At 60.4% G+C, this 16,528-nt stretch overlaps 4 protein-coding genes across 8 annotated transcripts in view; 3 read left to right on the forward strand and 1 right to left on the reverse strand.

The window, feature by feature from the left end:
* The window catches only part of IP6K1 (inositol hexakisphosphate kinase 1), a 35,554-nt gene extending 31,131 nt beyond the window's left edge, over nucleotides 1–4,423 (forward strand). For all 3 annotated transcript variants that reach the window (XM_052678308.1, XM_052678309.1, XM_052678307.1), the window contains 2 exons: nucleotides 1,753–1,928; nucleotides 2,567–4,423. In XM_052678308.1, the coding sequence (XP_052534268.1) occupies nucleotides 1,753–1,928; nucleotides 2,567–3,076 (686 nt within the window). In that variant the 3' untranslated portion in view covers nucleotides 3,077–4,423. The remainder of the gene's footprint in view (nucleotides 1–1,752; nucleotides 1,929–2,566) is intronic.
* Nucleotides 4,424–4,723: 300 nt separating this feature from the next.
* Nucleotides 4,724–6,930, forward strand: GMPPB (GDP-mannose pyrophosphorylase B). Its single transcript, XM_052678310.1, has 8 exons — nucleotides 4,724–4,892; nucleotides 4,962–5,042; nucleotides 5,110–5,158; nucleotides 5,507–5,808; nucleotides 5,891–5,969; nucleotides 6,046–6,173; nucleotides 6,393–6,575; nucleotides 6,743–6,930. Exons 1-8 carry the CDS (start codon nucleotides 4,764–4,766, stop codon nucleotides 6,872–6,874), a joined length of 1,083 nt encoding a protein of 360 aa, XP_052534270.1. The 5' UTR covers nucleotides 4,724–4,763; the 3' UTR covers nucleotides 6,875–6,930.
* A 76-nt stretch (nucleotides 6,931–7,006) lies between these two features.
* The window catches only part of RNF123 (ring finger protein 123), a 44,477-nt gene continuing 34,955 nt past the window's right edge, over nucleotides 7,007–16,528 (reverse strand). For 2 of the 3 annotated variants that reach the window (XM_052678302.1, XM_052678304.1), the window contains 4 exons: nucleotides 8,010–8,152; nucleotides 7,619–7,713; nucleotides 7,412–7,497; nucleotides 7,007–7,324 (listed from right to left, as the gene is read on the reverse strand). In XM_052678302.1, the coding sequence (XP_052534262.1) occupies nucleotides 7,225–7,324; nucleotides 7,412–7,497; nucleotides 7,619–7,713; nucleotides 8,010–8,152 (424 nt within the window). In that variant the 3' untranslated portion in view covers nucleotides 7,007–7,224. Of the gene's footprint in view, nucleotides 7,325–7,411; nucleotides 7,498–7,618; nucleotides 7,714–8,009; nucleotides 8,153–11,211; nucleotides 15,548–16,528 lie in introns of those variants that run through there. The other variant, XM_052678303.1, reaches the window with a different exon arrangement.
* AMIGO3 (adhesion molecule with Ig like domain 3) lies at nucleotides 9,345–11,185 on the forward strand. The gene has a single exon (XM_052678306.1). The coding sequence runs from the start codon at nucleotides 9,649–9,651 to the stop codon at nucleotides 11,125–11,127; it is 1,479 nt and encodes a 492-aa protein (XP_052534266.1). The 5' UTR covers nucleotides 9,345–9,648; the 3' UTR covers nucleotides 11,128–11,185.

Raw genomic sequence — 16,528 nt, forward strand, 5'->3', positions numbered from 1 at the left:
CATCTCCTTTCTTCTTTCATTTGCTAGCTAATTAATTGACTGCCAGCTGCTTCGTCCTCAGTCTGTTGCCTGGACTCTTGGAGGCACTGCCCAGATCTCCCCATCCTCACGCAGATTTCATTTTGCCTTGACACTTCGTGTCTGCATTTGTCAAAGTTGCTGACGGACCCCAGGGTGTTTCTGAGGTGTGACTTCCACAGGAGCTGTGTTTGATCCTTCCCTGAGAAGTCGTTTACCAGCTTGTGTTCTGCAGGGCTGCCTCCAGCTGAGCTGTGTGGCACGTCTGTGACACTGTGCAGTTCCCAGGTCTCTGCCACTCAGCACTGCCTCGGCCTCCCTTTGGTCTCCTAGCGCTAAGGCAGCTTTAAATGAGCTGCAGTTCCTGTTTAGTAGTAGAAGTAGATCTGTCCTGTGACCTGCAGTGCAGGGTGAGACTGCCCTGTTCTGATCATTTGTCATTCGTTAGTTCTTGCTGGATGTACAGCTCTTCTGCTGGCACTTCAGCTTCAGCTCATCTGTATTTAGAAAAAGAGTTTTGGCTTGGGAATCCCCAGTAAACACAATAAATTATTAGTGCTTCTTTCTTTTCAGAGTCTCTTTGTCCTCCCATCTCCCATTGGCTCCTTTTATACTTGTGCTCTAAGCCCTTCAAGCAGTTTGAATGGCTTCTTCATATGGCCTAAGAAGGATTGTTTTCTTTGCCTTTGCAATTCATTCCTCACACAGTTCTGCTGTTTTGTTTTAACGTGACATTTTCTGGTTTTGCTTCACCTGCCAGAGCTCAATTTTTGTTTTGCTTGCCTAGAAACAACCTTGTTTCTAATAGCTTTATTCTTCCACCTTTTAACTGTGGCCTTCCTTTCCCTATTCCCAAGTGTGTGCTTTGGGCCTCCAACGTATATTTTTAAATGGACTCCACATCACTTGCAGAGAAGTGATGCTATAGCTGTCCTATCTTTTTTTAACACGCTTCCTTATTTTTCTGGAGTTCCTCTTTCAAATCAAACATAGTTTTGCTGGTAGATTTCTTTTCTAAATGCTGAACTCCCATGCAAGTTTAACGTAGCTCTGCTGCTGTTGCCATTTCAGAGCAACACACTGAACTGTGACCCACAGGGCAAACGTTGGGGTTATTCCTCCCCTCTGGGACTCCTTTGCTGTACTGATTGTCTCAAGTTTGCTCTCAGTGCCCTAATGGAAGGTGTGCCCATTGTGTGTGGTGCTAATTGAAGTTTCCCATTACAAGTCTGTTTCCTGCCTTTGTGGCCTCTCCAGTTTCCCCCCTGTGTTGGTCAGTGCTGCAGTTCTGGTCAGGCTGATAACAGAACTGCAGCTATTACTTCAGCCTTGAATTCTCAGTCCATGGGGATTGTGTTCTTCACCACGTGGTTAAACTGTGATTTTGGTTAGCCTTCGAGCTGTCCCTCAAGTATCACCAGCCCTTGCTGGCACGCTGCATTTCTCCTGATGCTAGCATTCTGCTCCTTGGTTCCTCCTGCTGGGCTTTCCAGTAAGCCTCTCGTGATCTCTGTTAGGGCTGGGCCTGCCACTTTCCAGGCTGACTTCTGCTACCAGCTGCCAAAACCCACGTGCCGCTCTTTGGGTTCTGTCCTTTTCTTCACCTTCTCAGTTTGTTCTGCTTCCTCTTTGGTTCCTGTTTGTTTGCCTGTCTCACGCTGGCCTCTGTCCCTCCTTGTGGTGGCTCTGGGGCAGCGTCTGTGACTGGGGAGCTCTCCTTGACGTGTCTCTCAGAGTTCCTTTTGCTGGAGAACGTGGTGCATCATTTCAAGTTTCCCTGCGTGCTTGATCTGAAGATGGGGACCAGACAGCACGGCGATGATGCCTCTGAGGAGAAGGCTGCTCGGCAGATGAAGAAGTGTGAACAGAGCACTTCTGCCACCTTGGGCGTGCGAGTGTGTGGGATGCAGGTAGGAATCCCTGAGGCTGCAGATGCTGCACGTTCCTTTTCCCAGTCCCACTGGAGCTTCTAGTTGTTAATGTTTGCTGCCGAGCTCTGAGTTAGCGGGTGGGTGTGCTGGAGTTCATGGTACATACTGTTGGTCTTCATGTGAAAGCCCAGAGCAAAGGAACTTGCTTCTCCCATGGTGGTCTGCTTGTTTGCAGAAAACATGGGGACTTTTTAAACAACTGCTCTTCTTGCTTGGTGTTAAGCTAGAGCTGCAGCACTGGTGGAGATGTCTTTCTGTTCTACCGTTCATCCATGTGTTGAGAGTTAAACATCTGTTTTCCTATTGTGGTTACACCCTGAGCACAAGGATTTGCTGCTGGTGCTGTCGTGCAATAGAGCCAGTCCTTTCCCCACCTGCAGAGGCATCTCATAGTCCGTATCTCTGCCCACAGACTGAAGCAAGGAGGGCTAATCACATCTAATCACATGATAAGCCGTGTGGGGATGCAGGGGGCAGCAGGGCTGCTCCTTCTGCCTCCTGGGTGTGGTGGTGACGTGAGTTCCCTCTGCCCTGTCAGTACGTGGCAGCTCTGGGCTCTCCGTGTGTTGCCTTAACCTTGTGTTCCCACTTGATGTGCATTTCCTTTGGTGTTCCAGGTCTACCAGCTGAACACAGGGCATTACTTATGCAGGAATAAATACTATGGACGTGGTCTTTCCATCGAGGGCTTCCGCAATGCCCTCTACCAGTATCTCCACAACGGCATAGAGCTGCGCAAGGACCTCTTTGAGCCTGTCCTTGCCAAACTCCGAAGCTTGAAGGCAGTTTTGGAGAGACAGGCCTCCTACCGCTTCTACTCCAGCTCCCTTCTCATCATTTACGACGGAAAGGACAGCAGGGCAGAGATGTTTGTGGAGTGCCACTCGGAGACGCGCCTGAAGCAGATGGCCAGCTCTGTTCCGGAGAGCCTTCAGGATGGAGGCAGCATGGAGCCCAGCTCCCCCCCACACCCCATGGTGGATGTGCGTATGATTGACTTTGCACACAGCACATTCAAAGGCTTCCGTGATGACCCCACTGTGCACGACGGACCTGACAGAGGTTATGTGTTTGGGCTGGAGAGCCTCATCAACATCATGGAACAGCTGCGTGAGGGAAACCAGTAGCTCTGGGCCATGGCCGCTTATTCTTGTCCTGGTGACTGGAGCAGACACGACCACCTCCTACAACGGGGAACAGCAGCCGCTTCAGTTTTAGAACAATTGTATTGCTCCACTGTTTTTAAACGTACTCGGAGAGAAGAGCTGAAGGGAGGCACAGTGGAAGAGCTCCTCAAACTGACCGCAACAGCTCCGCCTCCTCCGGGGGCTTTATGGCTGCCTGCTGGGGCTCTCGGTACTTTGCTCCTCCCATGTGTATTTTGGAGGGGGGACCTGGCCCTAGGGAAGGGAAAGCAGGAGGGCGCAGGGTTCTGGAGGGCTGCAGCTGTGGCTTGGGGAACCTCCTGCCTCGGCAGCCTCCTCAAGGCCTTGGCTCGAAATTCTCCCAGGGCACCGGAGCAGCAGCTGGCAAGTTCTATGGGGCAGGTGCTCTGCATGCTCCCTGGCTGGCATTGCTAGCTCTGCCCTCTGTTTTGCCATTGGGCCTTTGCTTTTGATGCTGCCTTTTCCTTCTGTTTGGGCACTGTGAATAACCGACCCAAACGGGGAAATAAAATGACCAAATGCAACCCAGGGCAGAGCTGCGGGGGGAGGAAACGCTGCACTCCCGGTGCTGTCTTTGCCCCTGCGGCCCTGGGCAGGCCCCGGGACAGCGCGGGCAGGGCTCTGCCACCGTGACTCTGCCCTGGGCCCCCGACCAAGCCACAGCTCAGCTCGTGGGCTAGCAATAGTACTTGTAGCAGTTAACGTGACCCCGGCCCTGCAGCGGGGCGTTCAACCGTTCCCCTTGTAATCGTCTGTCCCGCCGCTTGTATGCAAGGATCTCTCTGTTCCGCGGGCTCGGCCTGCCGGTTCCTGCAGGCACGGCGCTACGTCCTGCTCCGGGCTCCGCGCTGGAGAGGCCCGGCCGGCACGGATTACCGTTGGGCTGCGCCCGCCCCCCAGCCGTGCTCCGCCCGCGGCTTCCCGAGCCGGGGACGCTCCGTTCGCTGCTGTCCCGGCCCTTTCGCCCCGTGTGTCTTCGCTGCGTCCCGGCCGCTCCCTTCCTGCTCTCCCCGCCTCATCCCGCGGCACTTCTGCCCCGGCTCGGCTCCGCTCTCCCCTCCGCTCGCTCCCTCCGTCGCTTCTGCGGGCGGCCGCGCTGCCCGGCCGAGCCGCGGGGTTCGGGGTGGGCTGCAGTGAGGAGCCCGGGGCAGCGGGAGCAGCCCTGTTGCCCGGCCGGGCTGTCCGGAGCCGCCTTGCCTCGCCCCCGGTGCGGAGGGCCGCCGCCTGTACATAACCGCGTCCGTCCGCCGTCCGCTATCCGCTATCCGTGCTCGCCCAGCGCCGCGCATTAAAGGAGCTGGTTTTGGCCCTGCGTCTGCGTGTGTCCGCGGGGCGGGAGTGCGCGGGGGCGGCTCCGCCTCCCATTGGGTGGGAGCAGGGGTGGCTCCGCCTCCCACTGGATGGGAGTAGGGGGGGCTACGCTTCCTATTGGGTGGGGGCAGCGGTGGCTCCGCCTCCCACTGATGGGAGCAGTGGTGGCTCCGCCTCCCATTGGGTGGGGGCAGCGGTGGCTCCGCCTCCCACTGGATGGGGGCAGTGATGGCTCTGCCTCCCATTGGTTGAGGCACGGGTGTCCCCGCTCTCAAGGCGGGCCCGGCGGTGACGCGTCAGGCGCGCGCGGCGCTGACGTGTCGGCACGGGCGCGGGGATGCGGGCGCTGATCCTGGTGGGCGGCTTCGGGACGCGGCTGCGGCCGCTGACCCTGAGCCGACCGAAGCCGCTGGTGGAGTTCTGCAACAAGGCGCTGCTGCTGCACCAGCTGGAGGCGCTGCGCCAGGTACGGGCCGCTCCGGGGGGGAAGCCGGGCCCCGCCGCCCCGCCGCCCCCCTGACCGCAGCTCCCGCAGGCGGGCGTCAGCCACGTGGTGCTGGCCGTGAGCTACATGTCCGAGGCGCTGGAGGCCGCTATGCGCGAGCAGGAGCAGCGGGTAAGGGACCTCCGCGCCCCCGCCCCGCCCCGCCCCGCTCCGCCCCGCTCTGACGCTCTGCCCGCAGCTCGGCATCCGCATCTCCCTGTCCCACGAGAAGGAGCCGCTGGGCACAGGTAGGGGCGGGCGCTGGGAGGGGTGCGGGTGAAGCTCGGTGGCCGAGAGCGCCGCCGGCGCCGGGGATGCTGGGATGGGCGCGGGTGGTGGGGACGGAGGGCTGCTGACGGTCGGTGGGTGGGAGAGCTGATGGGCACGAGGCTGGGGACGGGCGGTGTGGACGGCGGCTGGGAAGGCCGATGGGCACGAGGGACAACGGGATGAGCGAAGGTAGCATCGACAGCGGCTGAGTGACAGCCGGCGGCTGGGAGCGTTGGTGGAAGCGGGGACACCGAGATGGGCGCAGGCAGCATCCAGCTCGAGGCTGGGCTGTCCCCGGCCCCGTGGTGGCACTGACAGCTGGGCAGCGGGACCGCTGGCGTTGGCGCGGGACCTGCTGGCCGAGGGCGGGGAGCCCTTTTTCGTCCTCAACAGCGACGTGATCTGCGAGTTCCCTTTTGCGGCGCTGGCCCAATTCCACCGGCGGCACGGCGGCGAGGGCTCCATCGTGGTCACTCGCGTGGAGGAGCCGGCCAAGTACGGCGTGGTGGTGAGCGAGCCCGACAGCGGCCGCATCTGCCGCTTCGTGGAGAAGCCACGTGTCTTCGTATCCAACAAGATCAATGCTGGCCTCTACATCTTCAGCCCCGGCATCCTGCAACGCATCCAGGTAGGGCTGGGCTGGGAGCTGGGGGCTGGGTCTGGAGGCTGTGCCCTCATGCTCAGCCCACAACCCGTCTCCGTCCCTTCAGCTGCGTCCCACATCCATCGAGAAGGAGATCTTCCCAGCCATGGCGCAGGATGGGCAGCTCTATGCCATGGAGCTGCAGGGTAAGGCCCCAAGCAGGGTCCTGGCCGTGCTTGGGGCCCCACCTGAACTGCTGTCGCTGAGGCTCTGTCCCCGCAGGCTTCTGGATGGACATCGGGCAGCCCAAAGACTTTCTCACTGGCATGTGCATGTACCTGCAGGCACTGCGGGCGCAGCATCCTGAGAAGTTGCACTCAGGGCCCGGTGTCGTGGGGAATGTGCTGGTGGTAAGTGCCAGCCTCAGACACACTGTACGGCCGCACCTCCATCCTCCCACTGCTTTCCTCAAGCTGGCCCTGCCATCCCCACGCTGGCTGAGCTGTGCCCCCGGCCTCACTGCAGTTTTGGGCATTGTTTCGAGGGACATGGTTTAGTGAGAACTATCCGTGAATGGTTGGACTTTTCCAACCTTGGGGTTTCTGTGATTAATCCCTCTTTCCTTGCAGGATCCTAGTGCCAAGATTGGGGCAAACTGCGTCATCGGCCCTAATGTGACGATTGGGGCTGGTGTGGTGGTGGAGGACGGGGTGCGCATCAAGCGCTGCACGGTGCTGCAGGGGGCCCGCATCCGCTCCCACTCCTGGCTGGAGTCCTGCATTGTGGGCTGGAGCTGCTCTGTGGGGCAGTGGGTGAGGAGGCGTGTGCTGCGGGGCTCTAGAGGGACTGGGCCAGATCCTGCCCTGCCTCCTGGCTGCAGCCAAAGGGAGGAGGAAAGCACTGTGGTGCCAGTGGGCGACAGCAGGAGCACGGCCCCATGCCCTGAAGCGGGCTGGGTGTGACTCAGCTCTTGGGACAGGTGCGCATGGAGAACGTGACGGTGCTCGGTGAGGATGTCATTGTCAACGACGAGCTCTACCTCAATGGGGCCAACGTGCTGCCACACAAATCCATCGCCGAGTCCGTGCCAGAGCCACGCATCATCATGTAGCGCCCGCTGTGCTCTCTCCTGGTTCTGTTTAGATTAAATATTTATATTTCCATCTACCTCTGAGCATCATCTGTGCACAGCGGAGCCCCCAGAGCCGGCTCGGCTTTCCCTCCTCACGTCACCCTGGTACTGTGTAAGGAAGAATAATTTAATGCTGCATTTCATGAAGTCAGCCCCCAGTCAGGGCCGAAGTCTCAAAGCCCAAACACACAGCCCAGCCCCAGGCAGCGCTCACTGCATGCGGGGCTGCTGTGGGAATGAGGCCTCGCGCTCCCCTCCCTGAGAATGGCCCCTCCCTCCCCGCAGCCCCTGTCCTGTGTTAGGGACAGACCCACGTGCAGGGCCAGGCATTAGGAGCCGGCCGGCTTGGTGAAATCATCCACCCCTGTGATGGTGGCCTTGCAGAAGAAGCAGTCCTTGTTGTTCATCAGGTGCTGGTTGATGCAGGCTCTGGGATGGGGGGGAAGAAGAGCGTAAGCACTCCCGAACCCCAAATGCTGCGGGGAGCTGGGGCCAGCAGGAGCTGCTCATACTCACTTGCAGGACTTGTGGGAGCAGGGCCGGAAGATGGCAGAGATTGGGTGTGCGTAGCAGATGGGGCATAGGTCCTCCTCGCTGGTGGGCTGTGGGGGACAGGAGGGTGCTTGGCAGAGGTACTTGGAGCTGGGGGGCAGCGGTGCCAGGGCTGCAGGCGAGTTTGGAGCAGCAGAGCTGTGCATGGGGATGGGAATGGAGGACACTCACCAGCGTGGTGGCAGCCGCCTGCTTGGACTCCTCGCTCAGATGGCTCAGCATCTTGTCCACCTTGGACAGCTCCTCGGCACTGATGTACTCCGTGTCTGGGGGCAGAACCGCATTGAGAGCCGCGTGGCACCCGGCTGCTGGGCCGGCTGTGTGCCCAGTGCTGCTGGGCCTGCTGTGTGCCCAGTGCTGCTGGGCCTGCTGTGTGCCCAGTGCTGCTGGGCCGGCTGTGTGCCCAGTGCTGCTGGGCCTGCTGTGTGCCCAGTGCTGCTGGGCCTGCTGTGTGCCCAGTGCTGCTGGGCCGGCTGTGTGCCCAGTGCTGCTGGGCCGGCTGTGTGCCCAGTGCTGCCCCCATGTCCGGCAGCCCACTGCCCCAGCCTGGTGCATCACTCACATGTGCTCAGGGAGAAGTGGCGTTTCTCTGTGGCAGCAGCAGCTGCTGCCATGGCTGCAGGTTCGGCGTGGCCCAGGAGGTACTGGATGGAGCGCAGCTGGAAGCAGGGGTCCGCCAGCAGCACCGCCGTTGCGCGCTCAGCCCTGCGAAGGGAAAGACACAGACAGGCTCTGCCTGTTTCCCCATGTTCCCAGACATGGTTCTGGCTGTGCCCCAGCACCACGCAGCTGGCTTGTTCTGCAGGAGCTGTCCCAAAGGGAATGCAGCATGGTGGTAGCCCCCAGTCCTCAGGATCCCACAGCACACACCAAGGCAGCCAAAGGGCATTCCTCCTCCTCCCCCTCCTCCGCTACCATCCCATTGGGAATCTGCTGCAGGACCCCGGATTGATGTGCTGCATTGGCATTTGCCAAGGTTGCACCTCAGGCTCAGGTGCCGGCATGCGCCCTAGGAGATGCAGGGTGGCTGAAGCAGCTGGCACCAGCACTGCAGGGTGAGGACACAGCACCACAGCAGCCCAGGACTGGAGCACATCTGCACCTCGGGGACACCACACGGTGTCCCCACGGTGTGCCATCACCCTGGCAGGGAGGAGGGAGAGAGCGGTTGTGTCTCTTCAGGCCTCATGCATCAGCAGGGATGCTCTGGACAGAGGAGGGGCACAATGTGGCATCCAGAGCCCCCAGCGCTGCTCAGGCACTGCCTCCATCAGGCACCTGCCCCGTGCCCCAGCCACAGCCCCGTGGCCACCTCCAGCAAAGGCACAGCTGGGCACAGCAGTCTCCATCTCCATCGCCGGCTGAGCTGCTCTGGGGAGCAGGGGGTTAACAGCCCCTCAGTGCCCAGCAGCCACAGCGGCCAAATGAGCTCTTTTGCTTCCCTAATGGAAACCAATTCCCCATCCCCGCTCTCCGCTTCCCACTGAAGAGCCCAGGAGCTGGCAATGACATTCCTGCACGTCCTTCACCGCACGGCTGCCCCTGCTAGTAGCACCCTCTCCACCGCAGGGATCCCTGGGCTCAGCCTGCCTCCATGGACGGGCGTGCCAGGGGGTCCCCGCCAGCTCATCAAGGGACAAGGGCAGAGAGGGACGGACGCACTGGGGTGTGGGAGGTCAGCGCGGCGCAGCGGCTGCCGCTGTCGAAGGAAGAACAGAGGCTGCGCACGGCCGGGGGTCTCCGAAGCGATCCCCTGGGACGAGCACTCGCACCGCCCTGCCCACCGCGGCACGCGAGGGAGGGACGCGCCGAGCCGCCCGGCCACCGCGGCTACCACTCCCCACGCCGGGACCAATGGGCTCCCGCCCAGCCCCCACGCTGCGCATCGCCAGCACGTAAGTAGGGGCGAGCGGTCGGGCGCCGGGAGATGCTACCCGGGAAGCGGCCGGGCACGGCGATGCGCGGCGCCGAGCTCTAAGAAACTTGGCGCTCCGGGGACGAGCGGCGCTGGGAGGTGAGGGTGAGCACCGGAGCACCGCGGCACCCGTGCTGGATGCGGTCCCCCCGCAACGCGTGGCGCTGCGCGAGGGGCCATGCCGCCCCTTAGCTCTGCTACGGCCCCCGTGGCCGGCTCTGCCAGCAGCCGGTAGAGCAGCACGGCCCCGCTGAGTCCCCACCGCCCCGGGCCGCCGAAAAACGCCATGGCCCCGTGGGCGTCCGCGGAGCTGTGGCTGCTGCTGCTGCTCCAGCTGTGTCCCGCGCGCACCTCGCCGCCCCGCAGTTGCCCCCCCGCCTGTATCTGCACCTCCGACCTGCTGAGCTGCAGCCGGCAGACCCTGCAGCGCGTGCCCCGCGCTCTGCCGCCCACCGCCACCACGCTGGACCTGAGCCACAACGCGCTGAGCCAGCTGCAGGACGGCTGGCTGGCCGCGCTGCCGCACCTCGAGGCTCTGCACATCGGCCACAACCAGATCGGCGAGCTGTCCCCGCGTGCCTTCCACAACGCGTCCCGCCTGCGGCACCTCGACATGTCCTCCAACCGCCTGCGCGCCGTCGAGACGCACTACTTCGAGGAGCTGGTGAGCCTGGAGGAGCTCCTGCTCTACAACAACCGCATCGCGCGGGTGGACGAGAACGCCTTCGCCAAGCTGAGCGGGCTGAGGAAGGTGTACCTGAGCTGGAACAACCTCACCTCCTTCCCCTTCCACGCGGTGCAGGGCCTGGGCAACTTCAGCCTGCGCACGCTGGACCTGTCCTCCAACAGCCTGAGCAGCCTGCCTGTGGAGGAGCTGGCGGCGCTGCCTGAGCACGTCCGCAACGGCCTCTACCTGCACAACAACCCCGTGCGCTGCAGCTGCCCGCTCTACCTGATGCTGCAGCGCTGGAGGCAGCGGGGTTTCAGCTCGGTGCGGGATTTCTTTGAGGAGCACACCTGCAAGGTATCCGACGCCGTGCCGCGCTCCCTGATCAAGCTCCTCAAGTACAACCACCTGTTTGAGAACTGCTCGGCCGAGCCAGACCCCGCGCAGCCCGTGTCCTTCCCGGTGACGGTGGGCCGGGTGCTGCTGCTGGCCTGCAATGCCAGCCTGCCCCACGTCGCCTACATGTGGATCTCCCCACACCACGAGCCCATCTGGCCCCCGGGGAACGCCAACCGCTCCGTCGAGGTGTTCCACAACGGCAGCTTGCGTATTGCATCCGCCCGGCCCTGGCACTCCGGGGTCTATGTCTGCTTGGCCATCAATGGCCCCCACAACGTCAGCCGGCTGTGCGAGGTCAACGTGACGGTGCATTACTCCAAGCCAGACGGGGAGGCGTTCAGCACCGGCCTGACCACGCTGCTGGGCTGCATCGTCAGCCTGCTGCTGGTGCTCGTCTACCTGTTTGTGACGCCGTGCCGCTGCCCGCCGTGCTGCAGGACGGCCTCCCCCAGCCCCCCGCAGGAGTGCAGCGCACAGTCCTCCATCCTCAGCGCCACACCGCCCACCACCGACGGGCCCAGCCGCAGGGCCAGCAAGCACGTGGCCTTCCTGGAGCCTGCCCGCGAGGTGCTGGATGGCAAGGAGCGCCCGGTGCCCGGTGAGGGCCTCCCTGATGGCAGGCACCCCAAGGTGCTGCAGCTGCGGTCGGACACCGAGTCCATCAGCTCCGTCTTTTCAGACACCCCCATCGTGTCGTAGTGGGGCTGAGCTGTTCGCCTGCTCACAGCATCACCGAGCCCCAGCGGCTCAGCCTGACTATGGGGGGGTGGGAGGGAGGGGGGGGGGGTTCAGCACCACCTGCCCAGCTTCAGCCGCTGACACAAGGGCAACACTGATGGACTCAGCACGCCTGCAATCCCTGTTTTGTCCAGGCAGCAGTGATGCCAGGGCTGTGGCCGTGGGTGTGCAAGATCCAGCCCAGTGCTCCCAACCCAATCCCCCCAGTGCTGTCCTCGGGGCCATGCCACTGTCCCCAGCCACTTGGAGTGGAGGGAGCGCGGTCCTGTGGCCCCACACATCCACGGGGGGACCGCGTGGCAAAGAGGGGGCTCAGCACCCAGCCAAGCAAACATCGCATGTTTTTGCCTCTGAACACCCCCAAAGCTGTACATAGTGATGTCGGGCACCAGGAGGTGACTGACGCAGCGCTGCTTGCAGCTCCCCATGCCACCAAGGACGCTGAGGTCTCCTGCACTGCCTGTGCTCGCTGCTTCTCCTTGAGATGGACGCGCGCTGCTCGAGCACAGCTATTGAGGCAGTAACCTAATGAGCCTGTCAATAAATGTGAGTAATGCTCTCCTCTCTCGGGCCATCACTCTCCAGTTACATTTGAATAAAAAAATGCCTATTTTTTTAAGCTCATGCTGGGCTGTGTGTCTCCTTGTCCTCACGGCAGGGCAGCTGGGCTGGGGGCTACAGGACTCCCATGATCTGCGTGGGGTTAGTGTGACATGCAGTGTTGAGGGCTGGGGGGGCCTCTGGTCACTTGTCCCCAGGAGGTAGCATCTGTGAGGTGGGGAGGGGGCAGCAGCAGTGGCACACAGCACATTAAGGAACCAGCAGCATTCAGAGGGATGGGAGATTTACTTGCTCAGGAGCAGGCCGGCCTTGACACTGAGGGAAGGGGGGACACCACAGAGGGGCACGGAGCCAAGCATAGGGACACAACCACCCCTGCACAGTCACCATGAGAGAACACAGCTCTTGCCCATCCTTCCACTCTTCCAGCACAGAGACAAGCAGCTTATTTCCAGCACAAAGTCAGCCCTGCCTAAAGCGCTCGGGCTCGCCACCTGAAACAGCAGCCCTGTGCAGCCCTGTGCCATCAGCCCTGCAGCCCCTGCTTGGCGAGGGATGGGGACTGACAGCTGCTGCCGGCCCTGCCTCACTGCCTGCACCCGCTGTCCCCTTGTGTTAGCACAGCACTGCTAATGAGCCCGGGATGCTGAGCAGCCATGCCAGCTGCTGCTGGGCCTGGGGAGTTGCGGTGGTACCGTCCCCTGGCTCTGCTCCCATGCAGGGATCCCACTGAGGGGGATACGGGTCTGCCCTTTACAATGGGAATCCTACCGCCCTGCTTTTGCGTGAGCAAAGCCATCCCTTGCTGAGGGATGTGGTTGCTGCATCATGGCAGCATGCTGATGCTTCACCTCAGATTCCGGAACAGCATTCCAGAGAGGTGCTGAGGTGAGGGGCTGGTACCATCCACCCCAAAGCAAGGGGCCTGCTGCTCCCTGCAGCTGCCCGACCCCATCCCACAGTGCCATGGACGTGGCTGTTTCAGTGCCTGTCACAAGGGCTCCCTGTTTCCCAGGAAAACCCCATCGCAGTGTGTCACACTGTTCTGGTGCCAGGAAAGGACTCAGCCCTGCAGTGCAGCTCCAGCAAGGTGCTGTAATGCTCAGAGCAGCCCCTCAAGCAGCTTGAATGGTAAATCTCAGCCATGGAAAGCACAGCCACGGGCATGGCCTCCCTAACAGGCAGGGCTGGAAATACAGCAGATGGTCTCCATCACCACCATCCCCTCCTGGCAGCCACCTGTAATCACTCTGGCCTGGCTGGCTGCCACGCCATGGGTTGGCCTGCAGCACAGCAACACGAGTGTGCGGGGCCCAAGGATCATCTGTTCCCCATGCTCCACATCTTGGTTCTCTCCTACCCTCCCATCCTGGGGCTGATTGCACCTGGGTCCCTCCCTTACCACACTCATGGACTTCCAAAGAGGCACAGGCAGCAAAGCTTGGTGCCCCAGCCCGTGCCATCCCCACAGGGCACTGCAGACCCCAGCCTGTGCACCCCCTGCTCAGGGTGCAGTGAGTGAAGCAGTCGGTAGCCAGGTGACTGCAGTGCTTCCCTCTGTCCTCCCCACCTTCTGGGTGGCACTCCCTGCGAGCTCCCTGGAAGGCTCCATCACAGCTGTGCTTCCAACAAACACACCAAACTCCTGAACACATCCCAGCCCTCCAAACCAGAGCCCCACTGCCACCAAGTGAGTCCCCTCACACGCAGACACCTGCGGAGAACCTTCGGGCACTGCCCTTTCCCCCATCACTCGCTCTCATCAGGATCATTACACAAGATCTGGCCAACTTGGCTCCATTAGCTCAGTCCAAAGGAGGCTTAATAGAAAATCTGCTCAATTATTTAGCAGACAAACAGGGGGATGATACTGGCTGAAGGCTGCCCGGGTCCTTGGCATGGTCCCAGTGATTCAGAGCAGCTCCAGGCTCAGCTCCCACCTTCTCTCTCCTCCCCATAAAAGCAAAGGATGGTCATTAGGGCCTGGCAAAGCACGGAGCACACGGGCATCCCGTTAGCATTGGGAGCACCATCAGTGACACTGCTGCCACGTCTCTATTGTGGAGACAGGAACAGCTCTGCTGCAGACCCCACTATGAGCAGGCAGGCTCTATCCTGCACCCTGCCCATCTGTGAGTCTCACCCCTCAGGAGTGAGCTGAGCGTGAAAGTCCTCAGGCTCTGCTCTTGCCCAGGCCAGCAGCTCTTGCAGGATGCTCGGGTACCAGCTCACAGCTTTCCTCCTTACCCCGGTGCCAGGGCCAGGACTGGCTGGCCAGGCTTTGGGGCTCAGCAGAGCAGGCGCTGGGCACTGAGTGCTGCGAGCAGCACAGCCATCCTCACAGAACCAAGGAGTGCATTTCGGACTAACACACACCATGTATCAATTGTCTCCTCACATCCCAGCCCGGGCAATGTTCCCTATTCCTGTGCTTAATGGCCCTTTTTGTGCCAGGAGGCCGTAATAGGAGGACTTGATGCCTGGCTGAGCCTATCCTGCTGGACAGCATCAGGCCACGTCCTGCTGCACCCAGGGCACTGTGCAGAGCCCTGCTCTCCCTGCTGTGTGTGCCGTCCCAGGGCAAAGCCCCCAGCGCCTGGTCAGCTCACAGACAGAGAAAGCTCACTCAAGCAAAGAGGTGACAGGAGGTCCTCCTGCCCTTTGTCCTCACCCTCCGGGGCAGAGCTCTCTGCATGGAACCCAGCAGCTCAACAGCTAGTTCTGGGTAATTCCTATAGAGAGGTTCCTCTGAGCAAACTCCTGTGATGTAATCGCTCTGCTAACGGTTTCTGGAAATCTGGGAGGTGCCAAAGGGGACCTGGAATAAATTTCTTCCTACTCCTACCTCCAGGTAGTGCTTCTGCAGAAGGGGAATCCCATCCTCTTACCTGCTTGCCCGACTGAGAGCAAGCAAAAAAGGGAAAAGGAGGGCTGTCTCCTCTTGGGTCCACATAAACAGGTTCGACAGACAGAACCTGGGGATGGGATCCTTGCTGCTGGCTCCTTGCAGCAGTACAACCCACAGCAGCCATCTCCTGCGGGACGGAACCGACTCGATAAAGGTTTAATTCTCCTTTTTCTCTCCAAGAAGGATCCTCTTGCTCACGACCTTGGAAAAGGACACCTCCCCATGCCTGCTTTGTGCTGGCTGCTGCTGCGCTGTGCCACCTCCCTGCATTAGGGTGACTGTGGGCAGAGACCTCAATAGGGCCATACTCAGTCCCGCTGCACCTCCTGGTCCTGCAGCCCTGTTTGCTGGTTCTGAATGTGCTGTACTGAGCAGAACCACCCTGTAGGCAAGGCACAGCCCTGGATCACCAACTCAGAGCTGTCACGAAGGGGAGTGCTCAGCTCTCCTTCCATGAGAGTTATCTGCCCACAGTTACACTGTTGGTACCAGCAGGCTGCCTACTCCCTGCTCTGGGAGCAAGGATGCCTTTGGGATGCTCAGCCTTGGTACTTCTATGTCTTGTTTGACCTGAGCAACTTCCCTGCAAAGCCTGCCTGCCTTTTATAGATCAGTGGTGTATCAAATCTCAGAATTATTGCTGGGCTTTGCAAAATAATGCACAAGCATTTTGTTTTAGAGAAAATTTTTCCTGGGCTTCCTCCTGTCTCACCTTGTGCCTCTCCCACTCAGCCAGTCCCACCATAAGGACACAATGCTTTCTTGCACCATTCCACTGCTTCTTATTTACCTCTGCTTTCCAGTGTTCAAGGAGGTGGCTGTAAAGCCCTGATAAACAGCCTCAGACTCACCACTTTCCAGCTGCACAACAGGGTACAGCACTTCTGGTTTGTCACTGTGCTGTCCTGGCTGCTGTGGGCACACACAGGGGACAGTGCCATTCAGCATCTGTGACAGCAGCTGCCTGGCTGTCACCAACCCAAAGCACAACTGGCTTTCAGGCAGGGGAGATGCAGGCTGGGAGCTGGCAGGTTCCATCCTGCACCCTGCTTCCTAAGTTCACTGGGCTGGAGGGCAGAGAAACAGCTTTTAGCCCTAGGACAGATGTTTTAGGGACAGGGAACGGGGGAGGCCTTCTCATCCTGCCAGGCACACAGGGAACTGCTTGACACCCCTCCTCTCCCTCCAGGAGGAAGGAACCAGTTGTGGTGTCAAATTTATGATGTTTGCCCTTTTCACGCAGCAGGATTTTGGGGAAGAGCAAAACACACCCAAACCCAGAGTCCAGAAAGGCCACTGCCAGCGACTCTGCACTGAGCACTTGGCACTGTCACCCCTGGGGCTGTGTGACTGGTGCAGCAGCCATGGGAGCAGGATATAATTAGATGTAGATTTGTGTACATCTTTGAGTCCTTGAGAGAAGAAGCAGAAAGACCGTCTGCATAGCTGAGCTGCACGGCCAGATGGGGCTCTGCTCTGCACACAGCCAGGGATTGTCATGTTCTCCAAAGCAGGATGCGCAGGGCAGACATAAGAGCCCCTTCCTACAGTATCCTACAGGGCACAACAGCAGGGCAGCACTGGGAGAGAGCAGGACCAGGCTGCAGAAGACATCAGCACGAGCCCGTTTGCAGAGCTTGATGCAAGCAGCACTGGCAACACAGACCAACAGCCCGAGGCATGGCTTCACTGAGAGCTTTTTCAACAAAGATCTGTGGAGCTGTCATGATTCCCAGCATGAGGCCACCAACGTGCTGAACGCTCCAAGCACATCTACCTCTTCTCACCTCGGTCCCCACACACCCCTATTGCTCCTGCAGCATCTCCCAGGGTATGCACATGGGGAAAGTAATGCCACGTGCAGCAACAACTGTGCTTAAGAAACCAAAAGCC

Source organism: Tympanuchus pallidicinctus, unplaced genomic scaffold (assembly GCF_026119805.1).
Source record: "Tympanuchus pallidicinctus isolate F22 unplaced genomic scaffold, pur_lepc_1.0 scaffold17, whole genome shotgun sequence".
In the NCBI taxonomy this organism is placed as follows: Eukaryota; Metazoa; Chordata; class Aves; order Galliformes; family Phasianidae; genus Tympanuchus; species Tympanuchus pallidicinctus.